General features: G+C 34.2%; 1 protein-coding gene across 1 annotated transcript in view; it reads left to right on the top strand.

The window, feature by feature from the left end:
* The window catches only part of LOC128171496 (E3 ubiquitin-protein ligase DCST1-like), a 29,535-nt gene that overhangs the window by 5,270 nt on the left and 2,107 nt on the right, over window positions 1-22,158 (top strand). The window contains exons 5-17 of the mRNA XM_052837267.1: window positions 958-1,026; window positions 1,613-1,802; window positions 3,786-3,923; window positions 5,777-5,910; window positions 6,020-6,174; window positions 9,910-10,009; window positions 10,336-10,431; window positions 10,660-10,786; window positions 13,993-14,109; window positions 14,379-14,521; window positions 14,836-14,949; window positions 15,727-15,921; window positions 16,479-16,571. Of these exons, the coding sequence (XP_052693227.1) occupies window positions 958-1,026; window positions 1,613-1,802; window positions 3,786-3,923; window positions 5,777-5,910; window positions 6,020-6,174; window positions 9,910-10,009; window positions 10,336-10,431; window positions 10,660-10,786; window positions 13,993-14,109; window positions 14,379-14,521; window positions 14,836-14,949; window positions 15,727-15,921; window positions 16,479-16,571 (1,671 nt within the window). The remainder of the gene's footprint in view (window positions 1-957; window positions 1,027-1,612; window positions 1,803-3,785; window positions 3,924-5,776; window positions 5,911-6,019; window positions 6,175-9,909; window positions 10,010-10,335; window positions 10,432-10,659; window positions 10,787-13,992; window positions 14,110-14,378; window positions 14,522-14,835; window positions 14,950-15,726; window positions 15,922-16,478; window positions 16,572-22,158) is intronic.

Genomic DNA, 22,158 nt, shown 5'->3' with positions numbered 1-22,158 from the left:
CCGTACTAGCCCGTGCAACTCCTGAAACTGGTTCCCTAACCAATTTAAAACTTCAGCTCATAGGGGGCGGTTATTCGTTGCACCGGAAGTAGAATTCTAACGACAATAAAGCACTGAGCTATGCTTAGCGCTTTAAAAACCACCTCAATGTTTCGATTTCTTTTCGCCAGTTTTGAGAAAAGTTCGCCATTTGCAAAAATGGCGAAGCGTAGATCGAACAATAATCGCAAATATGATTGTCTTCGCCTGAAAAATTGTGTACATAAGGAAGTATTGAAGAAGATCTTTTAGCTTATTTCAAAATTAATTTCAATACAGTTTCTTCCTGTTTAAAAGGTTTGAATACATGTGAATAGATAAATAATTATATACACGTAGGTTATAAACTGCGAGGATCGTACAGCTCACCTGAATTGTCAACATTTTTACACTCTGTCATTTTTAAGATTTTGCTTCTGTAAACAGGGTTATTTTTGCACCATGTTATTTTCGCTCTTCTCTACACAAGCAAACGGTTTCGTCTTGTCTTTAATACACGTTAATTCACTCGGATACAGTTACAGGCACGTAGCACCCCCCCCCCCCCCCACACACATTTTTGCGCAGCAATCATTTTTCTTAAATTTGCATACAAAAAAATTGAATTATCATGGAGTTGCCCTCCTCCCCCCCCCCCCCCCCCCCCCCACTTTTATGGGACCATGTAAAAAATTGAATTGAAACTAAGAAAATAAGCAGTGAAATTGAGGTGAAAAGTATAATCCCCCCCCTCCCCCGGATTTTCCGGATTTTGGAAAGCAACAAATCCCCACATAAACTCATTTGTTTAAAAATCATTCTGAGATTCAGATCTAGAAGCCTGCGGGAAACGAGGTCAAAATGGGCGAAAATAGTAGGAGGGAAATATTTCTCTGTTGTTAAGGAATTTTAAAATATATTTATTCCATTTCAATTTAGGAACAAGGAGCCCACCTGAAGAGGGTGATTGGTGACCTAGAATTCGCATATAAACCACTCAAAAAAGAGGTGAGTTGATCACGTGACGTGTTTCAATTAATCAAAGTTATATTAATCGTATTTGCAATTATTTTCGATAAAACTACTCGCCGCTGGGTGTAATTCAATTTGTATGGTATAAAGTTCCGTCAAACATTTTGATAGCCCGAAACATGTCTAAAGGTATCCCACTCCCCAATGTTGTTGTCAAATAAAAGTAAAATCAAAGTTATTTTATCAAATATTTTTTTAATGATGCCCAATTATCATGTTGAATAGAGATGTTACGAAAAAATTTTGTATGATGCTGCTTAAAATTTTCCGTGACCTTTCTGTACTTAAAAAAGACAATTTATTGTAATTTGACTTGAAATACAAACTTTTTTAATACTATCAAGAATTCTACAAAATTAGTTCTGCTTGTCTATAATTATGTACAGTATTATTTTGACATAATAAAAACATGGCTACATTCTTTGTACGATATGAAATAATTTTTTCCAATTAGAGAGTACGTTAGAACGTAACACCAAATTTAAATTAGCATGTATCATAATACGTATCGCAAAAAACTCTGCATTGATTTAACTTCACAATTCCTCTGTGTTGCATAAAGTTCAAGGAAAACGAGTTAGAGGAAGAGGAAATGGAGATGAGAATGCGAAAAGTGGACAAAGATACCCGCGGGCGTCGAGGTAAAAACCGGATGAAGAAGATCGAAGAGAAAAACAACCCAGAAACCGCGCGGGACAGACCGGAGAAAATCGAAAAGCAATACCGGAAAAAGCTAGAGATGAGATGTGAAGGTAAACGTCAATCGCAACTTCTCGGGCCTTTCTGGCAAGCTCGGAAAAAAACCTCGAATGTATTACCTATAGGCGTCCATGACAACCCCCCTTTCTATAAAACTTGATACAAATACAACATATTTTACGATCTGTTGAGATGTGTTTATACTTCATTAAAGTCAACTATATACCCTAAAATAAAACACAGAAGTGACATACAAGGCAATCGCAACTTCTCGGGCCTTTCCGGCAGGCTCGGAAAAACACCTCGAATGTATTATGTAGGCGTCCATGACAACCCCCCTTTTTATAGAACTTGATATAAATACAACACATTTCATGATCTGTTGAGATGTGAGCTATACTTCATTAAAGTAAACGATATACACTAAAATATAACACAGAAGCGACATACAAGACTGTCTAGCCGATACTTATTTTAATGGGAAGCGACTCCATTTTGTATAAAATTCTAACATCCGGTGATGTTAATATATTCGAGGTGTTTTTCCGAGCCTGCCGGAAAGGCCCGAGAAGTTGCGATTGACATACAAGGCTGTCTACCGAATACTTATTTTCATGGGAAGCGACTCCATTTTGTATAAAATTCTAACATCCGGTGATGTTAATACATTCGAGGTGTTTTTCCGAGCTTGCCGAAAAGGCTCGAGAGGCTGCGATTGGGTAAACGTGGCACTAAAAACACAAATACTATAATAAAACTCCTCATGAGCGGATCCAGAACATTTTCTTATTGGTGGCTAATGCAATTTGTTTGGCCCGGGCGGGGAGGAGGGGGGGGGGGGGGGGGGGGGTAGATATTCAGACTCAGTCTGTGTTCAATAAAATTAAAAGTTGTTTTCATTACATAAATAGTTAATCTATTTTAAAATCCTATATATACTGTTATTTCCTGTTATTTCATCAAAATTTGTTGAGTACTAAATAAATGTTCGTGGATTCTTTGTTAGGTTCAATAAATCAAATGTTTATTGGAGTATGTTTTCTATTTATTCCCATACTGTATTGGTAGGAGCATTTCCCGCTAATTAAGTTATCCTTGAAAAAGTGATTTTACACAAACTCCTCGAAAGTTGATGTTCACGGTGATTAATAAATAATTTAAATCTGGTTGTAACGAGCTTTCTAATTGGCTATAAAAATATTTTATATCGTATATAGAATGTTGCCTAAGTCATAGTAAGACTAACGTCAAAAACGTATCAATACACCTGACGTTACGTTTGAATTTTCTACAATTTTACGTCATTTTAAAGGTCAAATGACCGTTTTTATCTACAATGAAGAGTAAAAAAATTAAATTATAAGCAATGAATTCAATATTTATTAGTTTTATACGATATAAAATGGTTTGAAACAGTTTACGCTTTTTAATTTTTTATCTCAGTTTATAAAACGTAAACTGCCACAAACCATTTTATACGGTATAAAACAAACAAATATTGAATTCATTTCAGTTTAAATCAAAAACTGTGGTAAGTTTAGGCATCGGGGTAGTTGTGTACTTAATTCTAAAGATATCAAAAATGCACCCAATTGGTATAGGCTAGATTTGTTAAACATCACAATGTCAACAAACTTCATTATTTGCCGATTGAAAAGCACCTTACAATTATATATAGATTATTGTATTTAAAAAAATTTCAACGACGTCTCTTTTAACCGTTTTATGATGCAGAGTATTTAATTTTTAACATACTTTTATTCGATCGCGACGACTTTATTTCGATATTGAAAAGTCAAGCAATTGGTTTTTTTTTTCTTTATCTACTCAATGTCAAAGATATATTCAGACTGGTTTGCGACGAAAAAACATTCTCGCTTACCTCGCGAAATATTCTCACACGCGGATAGAAATGATATTTATTTACTCATCTTCGCTTGCCAAGGGATAACTATCCACTCTGCCGTGGTGGAACGAAGGGGGTCGTACAACCTTGGCTAGCGAAGATGACATTAACTGAACTTTGACCCCATTAGATATATGGAACCAGGCAGTGTCAAGTTGTCGGAATAAAATGCTTAGCCTGTGGGACGACTGTGTGGGCTACATTCCAATCATAGGATACTACCTATGTCTGCCGCTGAGGCTGACCTTCTTCTGCCAGATCGTCAGAGGTAATTTAAACGACTTTTGTCTGTCTGTCTGTGTCCGTCCGTATGTGTCTGTCTATTCATCCGGCTGTCTGGTTGTTTGTGTCTGCCTGTCTATTTATGTCTGTTCATCCGTATGTCTGCCTTTTCTTCTGTCTATGTCTGTCCATTCGTCTATGTATGTCCTCCGTCTGTCTTTCTGTCTGTCTGTCTATTTGTGTCTGTTCATCCGTATGTCTACTTTTATCTTCTGTCTATGTCTGTCCATACGTCTATGTCTGTCCCTCCATCTGTCTGTTTCTGTCTGTCTGTCTATCTGTGTCTATTCATCCGTATGTCTGCTTTTTTCTTCTGTCTATGTCTGTCCATTCGGCTATGTATGTCCCTCCATCTGTCTGTGTCTGTCTGTCTGTCTGTCTATCTGTGTCTATTCATCCATATATGTCTGCCTTTTCTTCGGTCTATGTCTGTCCATTCGTCTATGTCTGTCCCTCCGTCTGTCTGTCTGTGTCTGCCTGTCTGTTTATTTGTGTCTGTTCATTCGTATGTCTGTTTCTTCGATCTATGTCCATCCTTTCGTTTATGTATCTTCGTCCGTCCGTCTGACACAAATGACGTACTGTTGAAGCGCAAGCGGGGTGTTCTTAATACGAAGTGAAAATAAAGTGAAATTTTTGCATCTACTAAGTATTATTTCCTCTATTTCTTACGGAAACATATATAGCGATCATTGCAGAAAAAAATTACATAGCCTGCTAACGCGGGTTATGTATTTTTTCTGCAATGTCGCTACCTTCATAACCCGCATGAATCATCAAAGAAAGCATTTTATTGTTTAAATGACAATATTCCTAAATCAGATCATACAGATGTTGAAAATAACATGAATATTATAGGTAACAACGAATCAATCTGTGATTATTATTCATGAGGTGCATGATCATTATGGTCCGGGCGTGATCAAATCCAATAAAGCCCAAAAGGCTTATCATGATAGATTTGATCCTTTATAATCGCCTCATAGTATTCAAAGAATGATCGACAGTGGCTATGATTTTGTGAAAGAGAATGGGGTAGGTCGCCTGGACACGCAGGTTTTCTCCCTCTTCCTCCCAAATCAATGATACCCTCCCACATACCCTCCCACATCAATGATACCCTCCCACATACCCTCCCACATCAATGATACCCTCCCTCTAACACTCGTGCCTACAAGAAGCCTTCAATTTAACTGTCAGTGTTTAAGCAATATGAGCTGCAATTTTCATGATGAAATTTTTTTTTTTTAAAGAAAATAATGTTATTTTCTACTAAAATGACAAAACTATCATGGTTTTTAAATTTCTTTTCGACAAATTTTTGTGAAAAAGGCCGTTAAGAAGTCTTAATTGGAGCAAAATTGAATTATTGTCGTCCTGTTGCTATATGTTCCTTGGAAGGGATATTTTTCCTCTGACAAAAATTAATGATTTTTTCCAATCTTATTTATCATAAAAGTTTAAGTTATATGCAAACTTATAATACTAGCAGGTTTTTACAGCAAAATAAAATTCTAAAAAATACAGCTCATAAAGAACAGTGTTTTGAATGATTCCCTATTCCTTAACAATTCTTATCAAGTGGTACATGTATGTATTAGACGGAAAACAAAGTTGTGTTAGTGATCTTTTTTCATAGGCTTCGGAACCGGGATGAGGTTGGGGGGGGGGGGGGGGTTCTAGGTGCGGTGGGGCTTATCCCTCCCACTTTCTTTTGGCGTGTCAAGATTTATGATTAAGTCTATCACCAACACCCCTTACCCCAACTTTAAACTTGCTTCCGACGCCATGCACTGCATGATCTTTCACCCTGTAATTAGTCTTCTTCCCGTCTATCAGTGGTGCCAGGCGCTTTGGGGATGGAGTGCGACTCCATGGACGTGATGGAGCCCGGGTTTGGGGAGACGTACGTAACAGCAGACGACACAATGGACAACATGGACCAAAACTTTGACGTCAACATGCAATACAAGGTGAGAGGATGATCTCTCTCTCTCTCTCTCTCTCTCTCTCTCTCTCTCTCTCTCTCTCTCTCTCTCGTGTAATTAATAAGTGAATTCACTTTTACACAAAATAACACAGATGGTACATACGCCAGAGGACGTTGATTACACCATGGCAGAGGAAATGCGGAAGGGCGCCATGCACGAGTTCTCCAAGCGACAGAAATTGACCGAGTTCTTCCTGACCTTGTTAAAGAGGACGCTGGCCTTCACCTTCATCCTCGTCTTCATTAGGTGATGATGTCATCTGTCACTACAATTAGTATTGGGGGAGTATATACAATGAATATACGAGAGGGTATATAATAAGTGTGGGAGAAGCTATAGAGACGTGATGTGGTAACTGTTTGGGTATTATAGTCAAGTGAGCCTCACGAGAATTTCTCTTTGAAAGTTAAAGGGGGAACATGAATTTCACGTTACATGAAAAATAGGCAAAAAAATCACATTAATTTCGCTTATTTTCATTGCTAGAGAAATCACAATCCAATGCACAAAACATCTAACGCGCGTTATGCCATGGGATTTCGTTTCAACTTAAAAATGAAAACTGTGTGAGCAAGTTCTCATGTGGTATGAAAACTTAAGAGCTGTAAATCTTGCATCAACGTATCTAATACCCACACTCTAAAAAAAGTTTTACTATACATTTTTAAAATAAGTATTTGAATTTAGAAAAACTATAAATACTAAGTAATACAATTAGTCAGAATAGCAAGTAAAAGGCAATCTCGTTTAGTAATTGGAATCGTAATTAGTAAATACCACTAATACAATTACTAATGATTTATTTTACTCATCATTTCTGCAATTACTTAAATGTATATGCAGATTGGTTATTTATTTACTCAATTTAATACTTATTTTAAGTAATCAAAATCATTTTTTTTATAAGTAATTTAATTACTATTTACTTTTTTGCAATTACTAAAATGTATATAAATATGTTTTTTATTTACTCAATATAATTCTCATTTCAAGTAATTAAATTCATTTATTTTCATTAGTTTATCTAATATGGTTTGTTATTGGTAATTTAATTACTTGTAGTAGACACATTTATTACTCACTATTTACTTTTTTTAGCAATTACTAAAATGTATATAAATACTTGTTATTTATTTACTCAATATAATTCTCATTTCAAGTAATCAAATTCCTTTATTTTAAAATATTCTATAATTAAGTAATAGCAATACTTATCGTTATATCTAAATAATTTACTTATTTCATACCAATATGGTTTACCCATTTGTTTTTTACTTGTTGTGGACATATTATTCTCCAAATATTATATAACATTGTTTTTGTACAACATTTTAATGCAACGTCAATTTTGCAGAGAGTTTGCTGCAAATTTGCGACAAACAATTGCCGCAAGCTACAGATAAACATAGCAACTTTAAGATATTACAACATAAAAACAATTAATTAACACTTATAATCATTTAATAATGAGTTACTCATACATGTACTATGCTTTTTAATCAATTTACAAATAACTTCTACTGGTGATTAACAAAGATGTTTAACTTAAACAGTTGCAGCAAAATTAGAGATAAAGGACACAAGTTAAAATTATCAACTTTAAATTTGCACATTTTTTAAATTTCAAAAATAAACACAAAATTGATGAACAAACCATAATGAAATTTGACAAATAGTACTCAACCAATCGGTGATGATTTTTGCTGCAGATTGATAAACTTGAATGCAGTTTGGTCACAATATGAATGCACAGATGGACTTGGACAAAAGTTCACAATGAGCAAAGTTCAAACCATATAGTTCACAATGGAATGGTCAGACTTCAGCACTGTTGTGTATATGCTTTTCTACATAGTCTTACACAAATTCTGTCTTCACTCTTTTTTGTTTGCATCATTTGATCATAAAATCAGTGAGTTAGTTGTTCATGCAAGGTTTTCTTTAGGTCTGTGTAACCCAGTCACCAGGGCAGACACCTATTGGGAAGATAAATGGATTTCATATAAGCACAATTTTTTTCAAATTTAAAGCAGTTTCTAAGAAAAACAAGTTAGTCTATCATATATCTGCTCCATCTACTGATCTTTTAATCAATATAGCTACAAATTTGCACTACTAACTCTGACTATGTGAGTAGAACATGAATTCTTTTATTTAAGTAATAAAAATGTAAGTCATTTAAAATGTACTTATACACTATGTAATGATAATTCACTAAATTTGGCGTTGTTTAAATAAATTTTAATTATTTGTTCATGCATCACAACGATGTCAATAACGAACTTGATTCGACACCCGGCATTGTCATAGGGATGGCCTTAAACTGTTAAACCATAGGCGTCGGAACCGGGGGGGGGGGGGGGGGGGGGGGCTAGGGGGGGGGGGGGGGGCTTAGCCCCCTACTTTTTTTGCAAAGTTAGACCTAATCATTAGGGACATAGCATCATAGAGGCCGGGTTCAGCCCCCTCCCCCCCCCCCCCCCACTTTTTCTCGCAGCAATGATAATTGTTCCTAAATTTACCTTGAAAGATTGAGAAGTTGGAGTCATAGGCATACTAGCCCCCCTCCCTCCACGGATTAGGAATTTCATGTTTTGGGTAAAAAAAATTTGGTAAGTATAGGTATACTCCCCATGCACGGAGTAGGATTTCCATGATTTTGGGAATTAGTTTTTTTTTCCTCAATTTTCTGAAGATTAGTCTAGCCCCCCCCCCCCCCCCCCCACTTTCAATTTGCTTCCGACGCCAGTGTAAACTCATTATAAAAGATCACAGTCTTTCGTTTTATATTCCAATAACTGTTTAAACTGCCATTCAACGAATATATTTTCATTACTTCACTTACTTTTTCAAAAACGTGCTCATGATCATGCACGAGATGGACCATGGTGCATGCAGTGGCCTTGGGTGTTGAGACTCGATTCTTTCATTTATATTCGTCCTCTGTTTAGCCGTGGATATTCCAAAAGTAAACACTCCATTGGCAATCATTCTTTTACCTTGTGCACATCCTTATTCCCTTAATTTCATTCATTTTACCATCTCGGTGATAGCAGACAACATGGCAGCATCGAATGTGAAAATTGGCGGCTAGCTATTGATCGACCAATCAGCGCGCGCGTAGCTTAAGATTGAAACAAAAGTAAAAGTAGAAACAAACACTGAACAGCATACGAACAAATTCTTCAATCTTCATGATTCAACATCAAGCGGTTTACACACTCCAATATAAGTTAACTGATATTTGAACGTAGGAAAAAAGAATATAGCATAACCAAAGAACAGACAGGTTGGTATTCACGTAATACGTGGGGTCTAGGGGGGGGGGGGGTCATTTTGCCTTTTATGTAATGAAACATCATGCGATTAAAGTTGATCTTATTTTCGTAATAATAGAAATTTTTATTGAGACTATCTTAGAATTATATAATTCAAAATATACTTATATAGTAAGTCTTTTTTTTTTTTTTTTTTTTGCTTTAAGTACATGATAGTTCTTTATCATAACAAATATCAGTAAAGGAATTACTTGGTAAATCATGTTAAGTATATAATAGTTCCATATCATAACAAATATCAGTAAAGGAATTACTTAGTAAATCATGTTTTGTTTTTAGTAAATGATTGTCCCTTTTTCATAACAATAATCAGTAAAAAGGAATTACTTAGTAAAACATTTCTACACATTAAGTAAATGTAAGTAAAATATTTTTATTTAGTAATTGACATGAAGTTCAGTAATTGTTTTAAATTTGTAAGTAAATGTTAAGTAATTACCTATTACTTATTAATATGATTTTAAGTAAAAAATGATTACTAAGTAAAACTTTTTTTAGAGTGCATGCGTAACGTTTGACTTTAGAACCACTGAACCACTAACTTCAATTCTAGTTACCACTTCTACAGATTGCGTTTTCAAAAAATATATACAGCTATAATGGTTTGTTTCTGAGGTGTGAGCTGTTGAACTTTCTGTTTCAGCTCCTACAAGTACAACAAGAGGTATTTGTCCGACTTTCAGTTTGACAACATGTACATCACACCGTACTTCCGCCATATTGACGCTCGGCGCATGTATCAGGTATGGTAATGGGTGGATATGGATGGATGAGTAGGTGGATGAAAAGATGGATTGATGGATAAGAGTGTGGATAGAGTGTGGATGGATGGACGGATAGATGAAGAAATATATGGATGGGTAGATTGATGGATGGATAGATGAAAAGCTGGATGGATAGTTAGAGGATGGATGAATGGATGGAAGATAAATGGATGGATAGAAGATGGATGGATAAAGAGAATGGATTGATGAAAAGATGGATGGAGAGATTGAGATACATTTCATATTTATCACTTGGTAAACTAGCAATTGAAAAAGCATTTACTTAGTTTTTTAAATTCTTTTAGAAAAAGCGGAGACTTCTACCATTAAAAAAGTTCGAGAGAGGCCAGTTTGTCTATCCCAAAACAGTGAAATTGATGAAATCTGAAAAGAAAAAACTGGTAACTAAAGTTCACAACACAAATTATATACTTTTTTTCTATGAGCTAGTTATAGCATTCCGATTCTTCTTTTGGTTGGGACAATAAATACATAGTTGTTATAGAAAATCAAGGTACTAAAAGTACTGAATTACGTACTAACCACTGGCATAAAATAAATAACTACTAGTACAGTATGTTCATCAGTAAGGAAATATCTAATAGCTTAATTGAATCGTTAATTTGTAGAGTAAGGGGACCTTCATGATCATCATGAGGTGCATGGTGTCTGCTCTGATCATCGTATCCGCCAAGGTCCTATACGAGGTGATGGACATCATTGAGAAAAACAGTCACGTGACCTACAGACAACAAGGCAGGACAATCAAGTTTATATTGTAATATGTAAACGGTGTGACCGTTGGACCGAGCGCAGATTTAACACAGAGCAGTTTGATTTTTGTAACAGAATTTATTTGAAACGCACACAGTAGGATCCGCCTAGTTGCCTACTCAAATCATTAGCCAAAGTTTGACTAAACGTCGCGTGCTCAGTCTGCATTATGACGTCATGTTTCAAACGTAAAACGTACACGTTTTGTTTTCGGAAATAGCCGAAGAGAGTTACGTGATTCCAAACTTTTTTTTATTTCTTCTTTCTTTGTTCATCAATTAAATTCATATGAATGCCGCTGTAATAAACTTAAATATTTTATTAAGTATCTAAAAGATCAGTTCCTTGACGTTAATGTTTTTATTTTCCATCTGATAATTTGATAAGACATACATAGAACAAGTCGTGTTTCTTGATTGAAGCACTACTGAAACTTATCTGGTTTCCTTTTTAATTTCTTTTAATTCAAATTACCTTCTATTGAAACACTGGAACTTATTTAATGGAGTTAATGGGCAATAAACATCGATAAGTACCAGTCAATCAATGATCGAACTAACTTTAAAAAACAAAATGGCTGCCAATATGGCGGCGCCCAGGGCTGGAAGAAATTTTTTTTTGGCCTTAGTACCCCCGATTCAACTTTCATTTTTCACTGATTTTCTTAAATATACGTGTTACCATAAATCCTCGCTTCGCGAGGCGGGCTTCGCCCGCCTCTCGCTGCGCTCGGTATAACTTGGATCTTATAACAATTATACAGTTTTTCTTACTCTCATTTGAGTTATTCTTATGAATGTTTAACATAACAGCTGTTTTCTTTTAGTTTGATATTCATATTGCATAAAGAAACTGTTTCTGTTATTGTTTTACTTGTTGGCAAGTACATTTCTTCCATATGCTTAATGTCCACCAAATCAACGTGAAGGTGGCTTAGGAAGGGGGAGGGGCTGACCAATCAATTTTAATTTTGGTGATTGATATCTGTGTTTCAATTTAGAAAGCTAGGGATCCACCACATGAAGTGAATAGAAGCAGATTCGTGAATAGATACTAATCAAACTCGTTCTAATATCAATTTCTGTGTCTTGATGTCATTGTGTGTATGTCATGACATTTACCTCTATGTGTGTCTTGAAATCTATATTTCTCTGGCTGTGTGTCCTGATATCCATATTTCTGTGTGTCCTGATATCTATCTCTCTGTTCTGATATCTATTTCTCTGTGTATCCTGATATCAATGTTTCTCTGTTTCGTGATATCTCTCTCTTTCTTTCTTGACAACTATCTCTCTGTGTATGTCCTGATATCTATATCTCTATGTCTGTCCTGACATCTATCTCTCTGTGTATGTCCTGATATCTTTATCTCTATGTCTGTCCTGACATCTATCTCTCTGTGTATGTCCTGATATCTATATCTCTGTGTTTGTCCTGACATCTATCTCTCTGTGTATGTCCTGATATCTATATCTCTGTGTCTGTCCTGACACCTATCTCTCTGTCTATGTCCTGATATCTATATCTCTGTGTGAGTTCTGACATCTATCTCTCTGTGTATGTCCTGATATCTATATCTCTTTGTGTGTCCTGACATCTATCTCTCTGTGTATGTCCTGATATCTATATCTCTGTGTCTGTCCTGACATCTATCTCTCTGTGTATGTCCTGATATCTATATCTCTATGTCTGTCCTGACATCTATCTCTCTGTGTATGTCCTGATATCTTTATCTCTATGTCTGTCCTGACATCTATCTCTCTGTGTATGTCCTGATATCTATATCTCTATGTCTGTCCTGACATCTATCTCTCTGTCTATGTCCTGATATCTTTATCTCTATGTCTGTCCTGACATCTATCTCTCTGTGTATGTCCTGATATCTATATCTCTATGTGTGTCCTGACATCTATCTCTCTGTGTATGTCCTGATATCTATATCTCTATGTCTGTCCTGACATCTATCTCTCTGTGTATGTCCTGATATCTTTATCTCTATGTCTGTCCTGACATCTATCTCTCTGTGTATGTCCTGATATCTATATCTCTATGTGTGTCCTGACATCTATCTCTCTGTGTATGTCCTGATATCTATATCTCTGTGTCTGTCCTGACATCTATCTCCTTGTGTATGTCCTGATATCTATATTTCTGTGTGTGTCCTGACATCTATCTCTCTGTGTATGTCCTGATATTTATATCTCTTTGTGTGTCCTGACATCTATCTCTCTGTGTATGTCCTGATATCTATATCTCTGTGTCTGTCCTGACATCTATCTCTCTGTGTATGGCCTGATATGTATATCTCTGTGCGTGTCCTGACATCTATCTCTCTGTGTTTATCCTGATATCTATATCTCTGTGCGTGTCCTGACACCTTTCTCTCTGTGTATGTCCAGATATCTATATCTCTATGTGTGTCCTGACATCTAGCTTTCTGTGTATGTCCTGATATCTTTATCTCTATGTGTGTCCTGTCACATATTTCTCTGTGTATGTCCTGATATCTATATCTCTATGTGTGTCCTGACATCTATCTCTCTGTATATGTCCTGATATCTATATCTCTATGTGTGTCCTGACATCTATCTCTCTGTGTATGTCCTGATATCTGTATCTCGATGTCTGTCCTGGCACCTATGTCTCTGTGTATGTCCTGATATCTATATCTTTATGTGTGTCCCGACATCTATCTCTCTGTTTATGTCCTGATATCTATATCTCTATGTCTGTCCCGACATCTATCTCTCTGTGTATGTCCTGATATCTATATCTCTATGTCTGTCCCGACATATATCTCTCTGTGTATGGCCTGATATCTATATCTCTATGTCTGTCCCGACATCTATCTCTGTGTATATCCCGATATCTATATCTCTATGTGTGTCCTGACACCTATCTCTCTGTGTATGTCCTGATATCTATATCTCTATGCGTGTCCTGACACCTATCTCTCTGTGTATGTCCTGATATCTATATCTCTATGTGTGTCCTGACATCTATCCCTCTGTGTATGTCCTGATATCTATATCTCTATGTGTGTCCTGACATCTATCTCTCTGTGTATGTCCTGATATATATATGTTTCTAATTGTCCTTATATCTATCTCTCGGTGTATCCTGATATCTATCTCTCTGTGTAACTTGATATCTACATTGTATATCTGTCTTTTCCTCTGTCTGTATAGGGATCCATCACATTGAAGTTAAGGTGGCGGGTAAGGGGTTTATGAGTCATATAGTGCGTCTCTTCCTGAGGGCCTTCAACCAGAAACATTCAGTGGACACCGTTTCCACCAACTTTGGTAAGTACACATTGTTCATGGATTAAGAAAGTTTTAGCGGTGATACCTATTTTTACATAGTTTTTACCTACCAAAATAAAAGAGCTTCAATTTAAGATACCAACTTTGGTAATTTAATTCCTACAGTTCACACGGTAAAAGGGGCTGAGCGATTAGTGTCATTTTAACACTCTTTTAACCTCCTGGATTAAAAGAGCTCTTAGTAAATAAAGAGAAATATCAAATAATTATTTAGCTAATTAGTCAATTAACCACTGTTCCCTTTACAGAGTGTTTACCCTACGGCACGCCTCTACCCATCATGCACGTCGTTCGGATCTATTTAGTCTACGTCCTGGTCTGGGTGTTGATGTTATTTCAGGCCTACGGGTTACGCCTGCGCAGAGTAATTTGCTCATTCTTCTACCGAAAGGCACGTTACTATTCATGTAACATATTTCTCTCTCTCTCTCTCTCTCTCTCTCTCTCTCTCTCTCTCTCTCTCTCTCTCTCTCTCTCTTGTGTTCTTTACTAGTCCAGAATAAAAATATAGCCCTTAAATGGAAAAATAGTTAAGCATACAAAAGCATTCTTAGAAGTTCCAAAAATGTGGCTACGAGTTACATGTACCAGGGTCAAAAATAGGGGGCACCGCGATTTAAATGTATTAAAGGTGTACTAATAATTCATGTTCTGGTTATATATATCTTTGTCATTGTCATGATGGTTTCTGTCTTTATTTCGTAGAGAGAGAAAAAACGCATTTTGTTTATGTACAACGAACTGTTAAAGAAGAGGAAAGGTTTTCTCAAGCATCTGCGGAAAAAGGTTTTAAAGGAAGCCAAGAAATTTCAGCTTTCGGTAAGTCTTCTAAAGTCGCTCTTTGCTTTGGATTGAGACTTTTCTCCTAGTCGTAATAAAGCTTTACTTATTGAACTACAAAAACTGATCCTAAACTTAGGGTACAAAACAGTTCAGTTACTTATAGGAAGCACAGAATTAATTAACTTGAACGTAATACTATTCTGTTTTCAATATACTAAGTAAAACTACTTATCATTGGCACCCAACGTTATTTTTTTTTTCGTAACGAAAAAATGAACAAATATATCCCTAAGTAAATAAGAACGTCATATGCATGGGTTTTAACTTTTAATTTTTTTTAAAACTTAAAATGTGCTACATTTCGTTGCTTGGCTAAATTGGTTTGTATATTCAATAGTTGAAAAATATTTTGTCATAAATAAAAGGTTAACTTTATATTACACTACATTACGGCGTATCCTTTTGCTTTAGCAAAGTTTGCATAAAAGTTCAAGGTAAATGCATTTGTACATAATGTTTAAATTATACTTTTACTCAAGACTTTTCTGTCATTTTTAAATATCTTACCTTTTCAACAAAGTCTCAATTTTAAAACAAAGCGATATAATTTGCACACTGTACTGCGGTGTGTGACATTTATACTTCCCCCCTTCAACTTACTAGTGTATTTTGCTATAATTATTTGTGCAATATTAGCCTTTTTTACCATTTATTACCATGGGAGTTAATTTCTTTCGAGCGATTATTTTGTGTCCTTCAATCGGTACAGTGTAATAGCATTTGGCGACTTACATAAGCTGCCTGTTATTTCAGAGAGACTCCAGCATACTGAGTGCGTTTGCGCGGACTTTCCCGCGCCTCGCCTTCCTGGTTAAGTGTTTCCAGCGCTCCAAGAAGACGTGCCTGGTCTGTGGTGACGTGGAGAAGAAGAAGATGGTGGAGTTCGTGCCGTGCCCTACCCCGGGCTGTAACTTCTCCTACTGTCCTGAGTGCTGGGTCGACTGCAGGGTACGTCTCAAAATAAGATATATCCAGTGGGTACATCTCAAAATAAGATATATCCAGTGGGTACGTCTCAAAATAAGATATATCCAGTGGGTACATCTCAAAATAAGATATATCCGGTGGGTACGTCTCAAAATATGATATATCCAGTGGGTACGTTTTAAAAGAAGATATATCCAGTATTATACATGGTACTGTCCTTTACAAAAAATTTGATTTTTGAGAATCAGATTTTGTACATGACATGTACAAATTTCGATTCTCAATAATCTCAATTTTGGTGTGCGTAAAGTTATTTCCTGTAATCAAGAATAACATAATTATGTTTATCCTAAAAAATATTCATATGACTGGTTTTAATGGTTAAGAGACGGAAAGAAGACGTGTTTATTTTAAGTGATCAAGTGGTTAAGATATAAGGATTTTATAAAATCGTCATACATGTAATACAAATCAAAAAAAAAAAAAAGATCAACGTAGTATATTGTGTATCCACACCATATTAACCAATATACAGACAGTGCGCTACAGTCGATCTCTCTCTATGCATTTTCTTTCAGAACCAGTGTTATGCTTGCATGCCTTTCGCTAAACGAGATTACAGTGATAGCGAGACTTCTGATGATGGAAGCACAGATGATGATGATAAATAAGAATCTTACTATCTGCAACCTTAGGACTAGGCCTGCCGCGCATGCGCGAAATTTTGTAAACATCCTGTAGTTCGAGTTTGTTCAGATAGAATCGAGAGTATGTCGGTATGTTATGCTACATCCATTTTAATGATATATTACGCATAAACCTTATCTAAATTCATCATATTTCTCTAAATAAACATTGTTGGTAACACCGTGATCAATATAGTGTACCTTTTTCGATCCCGAATGACCCTGAACTTGTAATATTTATAACGTAAGCATAAACCAGGGAGGTATACATGGTACATTCATCCTTGCATAAACGTAAGCATCGCAAGAAATATTATTATGTTTATAAGGCTTAATGATAAGGGACTCATGCATACACATACATTCCTTATAAATTAACAAGTAGAATAAAGAATAAGATATTTATTTCAAATAATAAACCGACAGGGTGTATAACAAACATAAAATATATTTGGAATTTGATGACATGACAAATATATCATTGACTTATTAAAAAGAAACATTGTACTCGGTTTGTTTACATGTACGATCTAGTAAAATAAATGTTATGGATATACATGTAGCATATCGCACCCTTTTATCAAGGGGGCCGGGCATTGTAATTTAAAATAAAAGTACTACAAGAATAAAAATATTTTCTGGCAAAGAAATTAAAGTAATGTATTACATGTATAACAATGTTTGACGATATGTATAAAGTATAGCAGTTACCTAAGTCTACCTATAAATAAACATTTTTTTCTTTGATGATTCATGCAGGCTATAAAGGTAGCAATCATTGCAGAAAAAAATAATGTGGGCTATGTATTTTTTCTGCAATATATTGTCACATTCATACTCTTTAATATTGTTATTTTCTCTATCTGCAGAAGAATTTGAAATAACAATTTGATGATGTATCAGAATATCCGACACATGGGATCATAAAAGATTAAAATTTTTAGATATTACATCATCAGCCTCCAAAGAGCACTCATTAGACTTATTCAACACTTTGTCATTCTGATCAAATATATTATCTCTTATTATTTTAATCTTGCCGGGATAATCCATATCCTCTCAAAGTTTGACGTGGTCATGATGTATCACAGCTTGTGATTGGTTTATTTCTCTTGTCTCTGAACTTACAATAGTCTGAGAACATTACCAATATGATATGTATAATGATATAAATATCATAACAAGAAATTTATTCATAAAAAGGACAAAGTATGGCAAACTCTTCACAATTAATGCAATATTTTTTATTCAGATGATTGAGATGATCCATATTTTCATCTGAGTCTGATGGTAACCTGTGGAAAGAAATTATTTAAACATAAATGAATGCATGTAAAACAGTTTGACTTTCCTATATTTTCCCAAAGTTTAATCTTTTATGCCTGTTAAGACATATTCATGGTTTTACTAAATAATATTTTTTAAAGGCCATTACCTATGGACACTATAACTTTAATTATGAATACTTGCATATAGTCTAATACATGTATATACAAACACGAACATGCATTTGTATTTACGGTAATTAATTTATGTATACATATAATAGGAAATACAGCTTTGATAACCCTAATATGCATTATCAATGAATGATTTTTCTGCAAATACTTTCAGCTTAACCTATTTTTTTTAACATGCGCCATCACATCAATGTCGACTTTTTGTAGTGTTAAATGTGTATTGTACATTATACAATTATAGCTTATATGTTTAAATAACATGAACAAAAGTTGTTTTTTATTTTCAAAAATTATATTAAAAAAAATTAAACTTTTTATTGACATTACTGGACATTATTTATTACATATTATCATGTATTTATTGACACCGAATTATAAACTCTACATTGGTTTACTTGCAACTAATACATATTTTCCACTCTCTCATAAAAAGTACAAAATTATTCATATAAAATAATTAAAAGCATATATCTTTCTTTGAACAATGAAATTATGATTTCGAAATGAACGTCCGTAAATTAAAAACAATTTTTTTGGGTAAAATTTCACTTAAGATGTCTATTCTTCTTGTTTTTATCAACTCTGCCAATCATCTTTAAATCTTTAATATAAAAAGTAAAAAGAGATTATAATATTAAAGCTGTTAATATACATGTTACAATTTGTCTCTCTGGGCCTCATCAGTCAGGTAAGAGATCAAACTGTTACACTAAAAATTTTCAAAAATTCCCTGATACCTTCCTGGTTCCGTGTAATAATATTAAAAAAACAACCCTCCCCCCTAATTCCAAATGCATCTCAAATTATCATAATAAAACATATTGGTAGATTTTAATAAATTCATTACTCTTTAAAATGATTTTTATGCAACCAGGAAAGTTTCGACCCATACTCTTATTTATCAGACAGAAAACATACACAAAAAGTGCGCACCAATAACTGTATTTATCTCCATTTGGCTATAGACGTCTTAAACTTATACATGTATCAATCTGTGTTATAAAGTCAAAGCATTTATCAACTTCTGGAAAAAAAAGCAACAATAGTGAATCTTTACATGTAGTCTTGAACTGTATAAGGGGTCTGGTTAGTAGGGAAGTAACATAAATTAAACCTAAAACAATGTTAGTAAACTAACAAAACTGCATGCCAAATACGGGCAGTTGAAACTTATTTTTGTTTTGAACTGTTAACTTGGAGCACATTAAAATTTGGAAAAACAAGCTGCAACTCAGCACTGGTCTGTTCAGTCTTTTAGATAAAGGCAATATTGACTCTTGTCCAGCAAATGTACCTAGTTGTCTAAGATTATTTAATTCCTGCTGAATTTCTGATCCAACATTGAATTACCATTATCATAAAAAAAGAAATTTCTAAATAAGCCTAAATTTTGCTCTATCTCATTTATTGCAATATTTCTAAGCTCTTGGTGGTGATCTTGATTTCCAAAGAGTGCAAGACTAACAGACCGAAAAAGACAATTTCCGTCACGTATGATAGGTTGTCTATATAGTCCATAGGAAGCTAGATATTCATCCTGTTGGGTTCTCTCTCACTCAGAATTATCTACCACTTGCAAAATAACCTCATTATTATTAATTCTACTAATTAGAGAGTCAGGATCCGAAATCTATAATAAAATATATGTACCATCATATACTGGCAAAATCAAGCCTCAAAAAATTTTAATTTATTAATTCAATTAAATTTCAGTAGACAAAATTGAATACCGGTAGATTATACACAAAAACCATCACCAGAGTAATACAACATCAAAACAATTTATGGTGGTGATGGGAATTGAACCCATGTCTATGACTTTCCATACACTACCATTAAAGAATTTAGAGATTAGTAGAACAATATTAGGGACCATCCCCATAAAGAAGTAAATAATATATAAAAATAGGTAATCACAAATTACAAAGCTCACTGAGACGAGGCATCACCTTTATGAGACCACCTTTATCATATTATATGAAAATCATACTTAATGATCTTGGTTATTCATGATACTAATATATATTATATATTACCATATAATACTGTAATAAATAATGATGTAACATGACATTGTAACATATGATATGACATTGTATCATGTTATACATTATTGTATTTGATCACATAATACAATATCATAGTACATGATAAATTAAAAAATGAATTTAATTTCTACCTATGTTATACGATATAACAAAACTTGGAGCAGTTTATAATTTAAAGAGCGTAAATTGTTCCAAGTTATGTTATACTAGTAAAACATAGGTAGAAAGTAAATTTATTACTTATAATTTAATTTTCTACTATTTAAATCAGATAATAAAGCCCATTCATAAGTTTAAATATGATAATCTGTACAAAATTTAAACTTAACGTCAAGCAGATTAATACGTTTCGCATGCACATCGTATTGTGATGTAGGCAAGTTATGTTATACGATATATATATGAATTTGTTAAGCCAATCAAATGAGGCGTTACAATCAGAATTAAATTATGATAAAATATTGTATTATGTGACATAATATCATATCACATAATAAATCAAAATATTGTTGTACATGGCTTTACGTAGATCATCGTCGATCAAATCTAAAATCTATCATAAAGCCCTTCAGGCTTTATTGGATTTGATCACGCCCCGACCAAAATTATCACCTCATAATACTCAAAGAATGATTCCTTATTCCTTTTATAATCAATATCTTATTATACAATGTTGTATCATATGATATATATTATACAATATTATTACTTATTCGGTTAGTTACTGACTCACTACAGAAATATATTGGGGTGATCAATCTCATAGATGGCGAAGGCGAAGCGTTTTGTTTTTCAAGAGGACTATCAAGCGACATATAATTTAATCATAAATAACGATGATCTATGTAAAGCCATGTACAAGATGCCTAACATGTCGTCCAATTTAACTCATTTAAACTCTTCATAATTTTCAAGATCACCTTTCAAATACTCTTTAAAGATCTTTGCTTCACCAATGTCTATTATACTTACAATGTTTTGTTGCTATTGAATTTTAAATGTTCTCTCCCTTTCTCTGTAGAGATTTGAGCAAATTTCGGCGCTGCCATTTTGTTCTGCTCCAGACAAAACAATGTGACGTCAATATTCTAAGGGCAACTACTCTAATTTTAAAGAATTTCAAAGGGTAACTACTCCAAAAACTTTAAGAACTTACGGCATGCGGTTTATGTATTAAATACAATGAAATGTCGAAATGAGTAAACGAAACGTTGGCCAATGACGGCAATATTGCCTAATATTATTTCTCACCGAACAAATATAGAGATATATGAGCCAATCACGTGCTATGTTTAAACCAATGAAAGTGTGACGTTTCAGTCCAAAGGAAAAGAACTAAACTTTATTTACTTTACAATGATTGATAAGCAAGTTCTGCAACTTATATTGATATTAATTTGTTGGCACTGAGCTTCCTTAAAACAGCAGAAAATCACTATATCCTGATGTATAAGAAGTATTATAAGTCAAATTAACAAAAAAAATTGTAATTTGGGATAAAACAATAGGCCAATGTGTTTAAAGTTAACAAAGTCAGGAGTTAGGACAGACAGATGGACATATACTAGAAATAAAGTGATCAGAATAGCTCAGTTGAGCTTACAGCTTAGGTGAGGTTAAAGTCTATGATTCTATGGAGGAGTTTTTAAGTTTTATAATTATATGACAAAAAATTGACTACAGACAGACAGATTGATTCCAATATACTCCACTAAAATTTGTTTGTAGGAGCATTAAAACATTGGTAACAATACATAACCTGAGGAACTCAGGTAATTTTGTAATTTAAAAGAGCAACAAACGCTGAACAAAAAGTGATCAGAAAGCCCACAGAACCATGTCACATGTACAATATACATATATTTATCAATGTACGATTTATTTGGACTATGGTTTTTGAAATATATCAGGATGATATCACAATTGTTTAATGAAATAAGTTATTTTTGCATTAATGTCTATGCCATTTTTGCAAAATAGCAAATTATTCCATCAAGTTTCATTGTTTCAATAATCCTGATAAAAAATCATGGACATGCAAAACTGTAGTACTCACCTGTGTTG

This window comes from Crassostrea angulata, chromosome 2, assembly GCF_025612915.1.
Source record: "Crassostrea angulata isolate pt1a10 chromosome 2, ASM2561291v2, whole genome shotgun sequence".
In the NCBI taxonomy this organism is placed as follows: Eukaryota; Metazoa; Mollusca; class Bivalvia; order Ostreida; family Ostreidae; genus Magallana; species Magallana angulata.
This window is presented reverse-complemented; position numbering and strand designations above follow the sequence as displayed.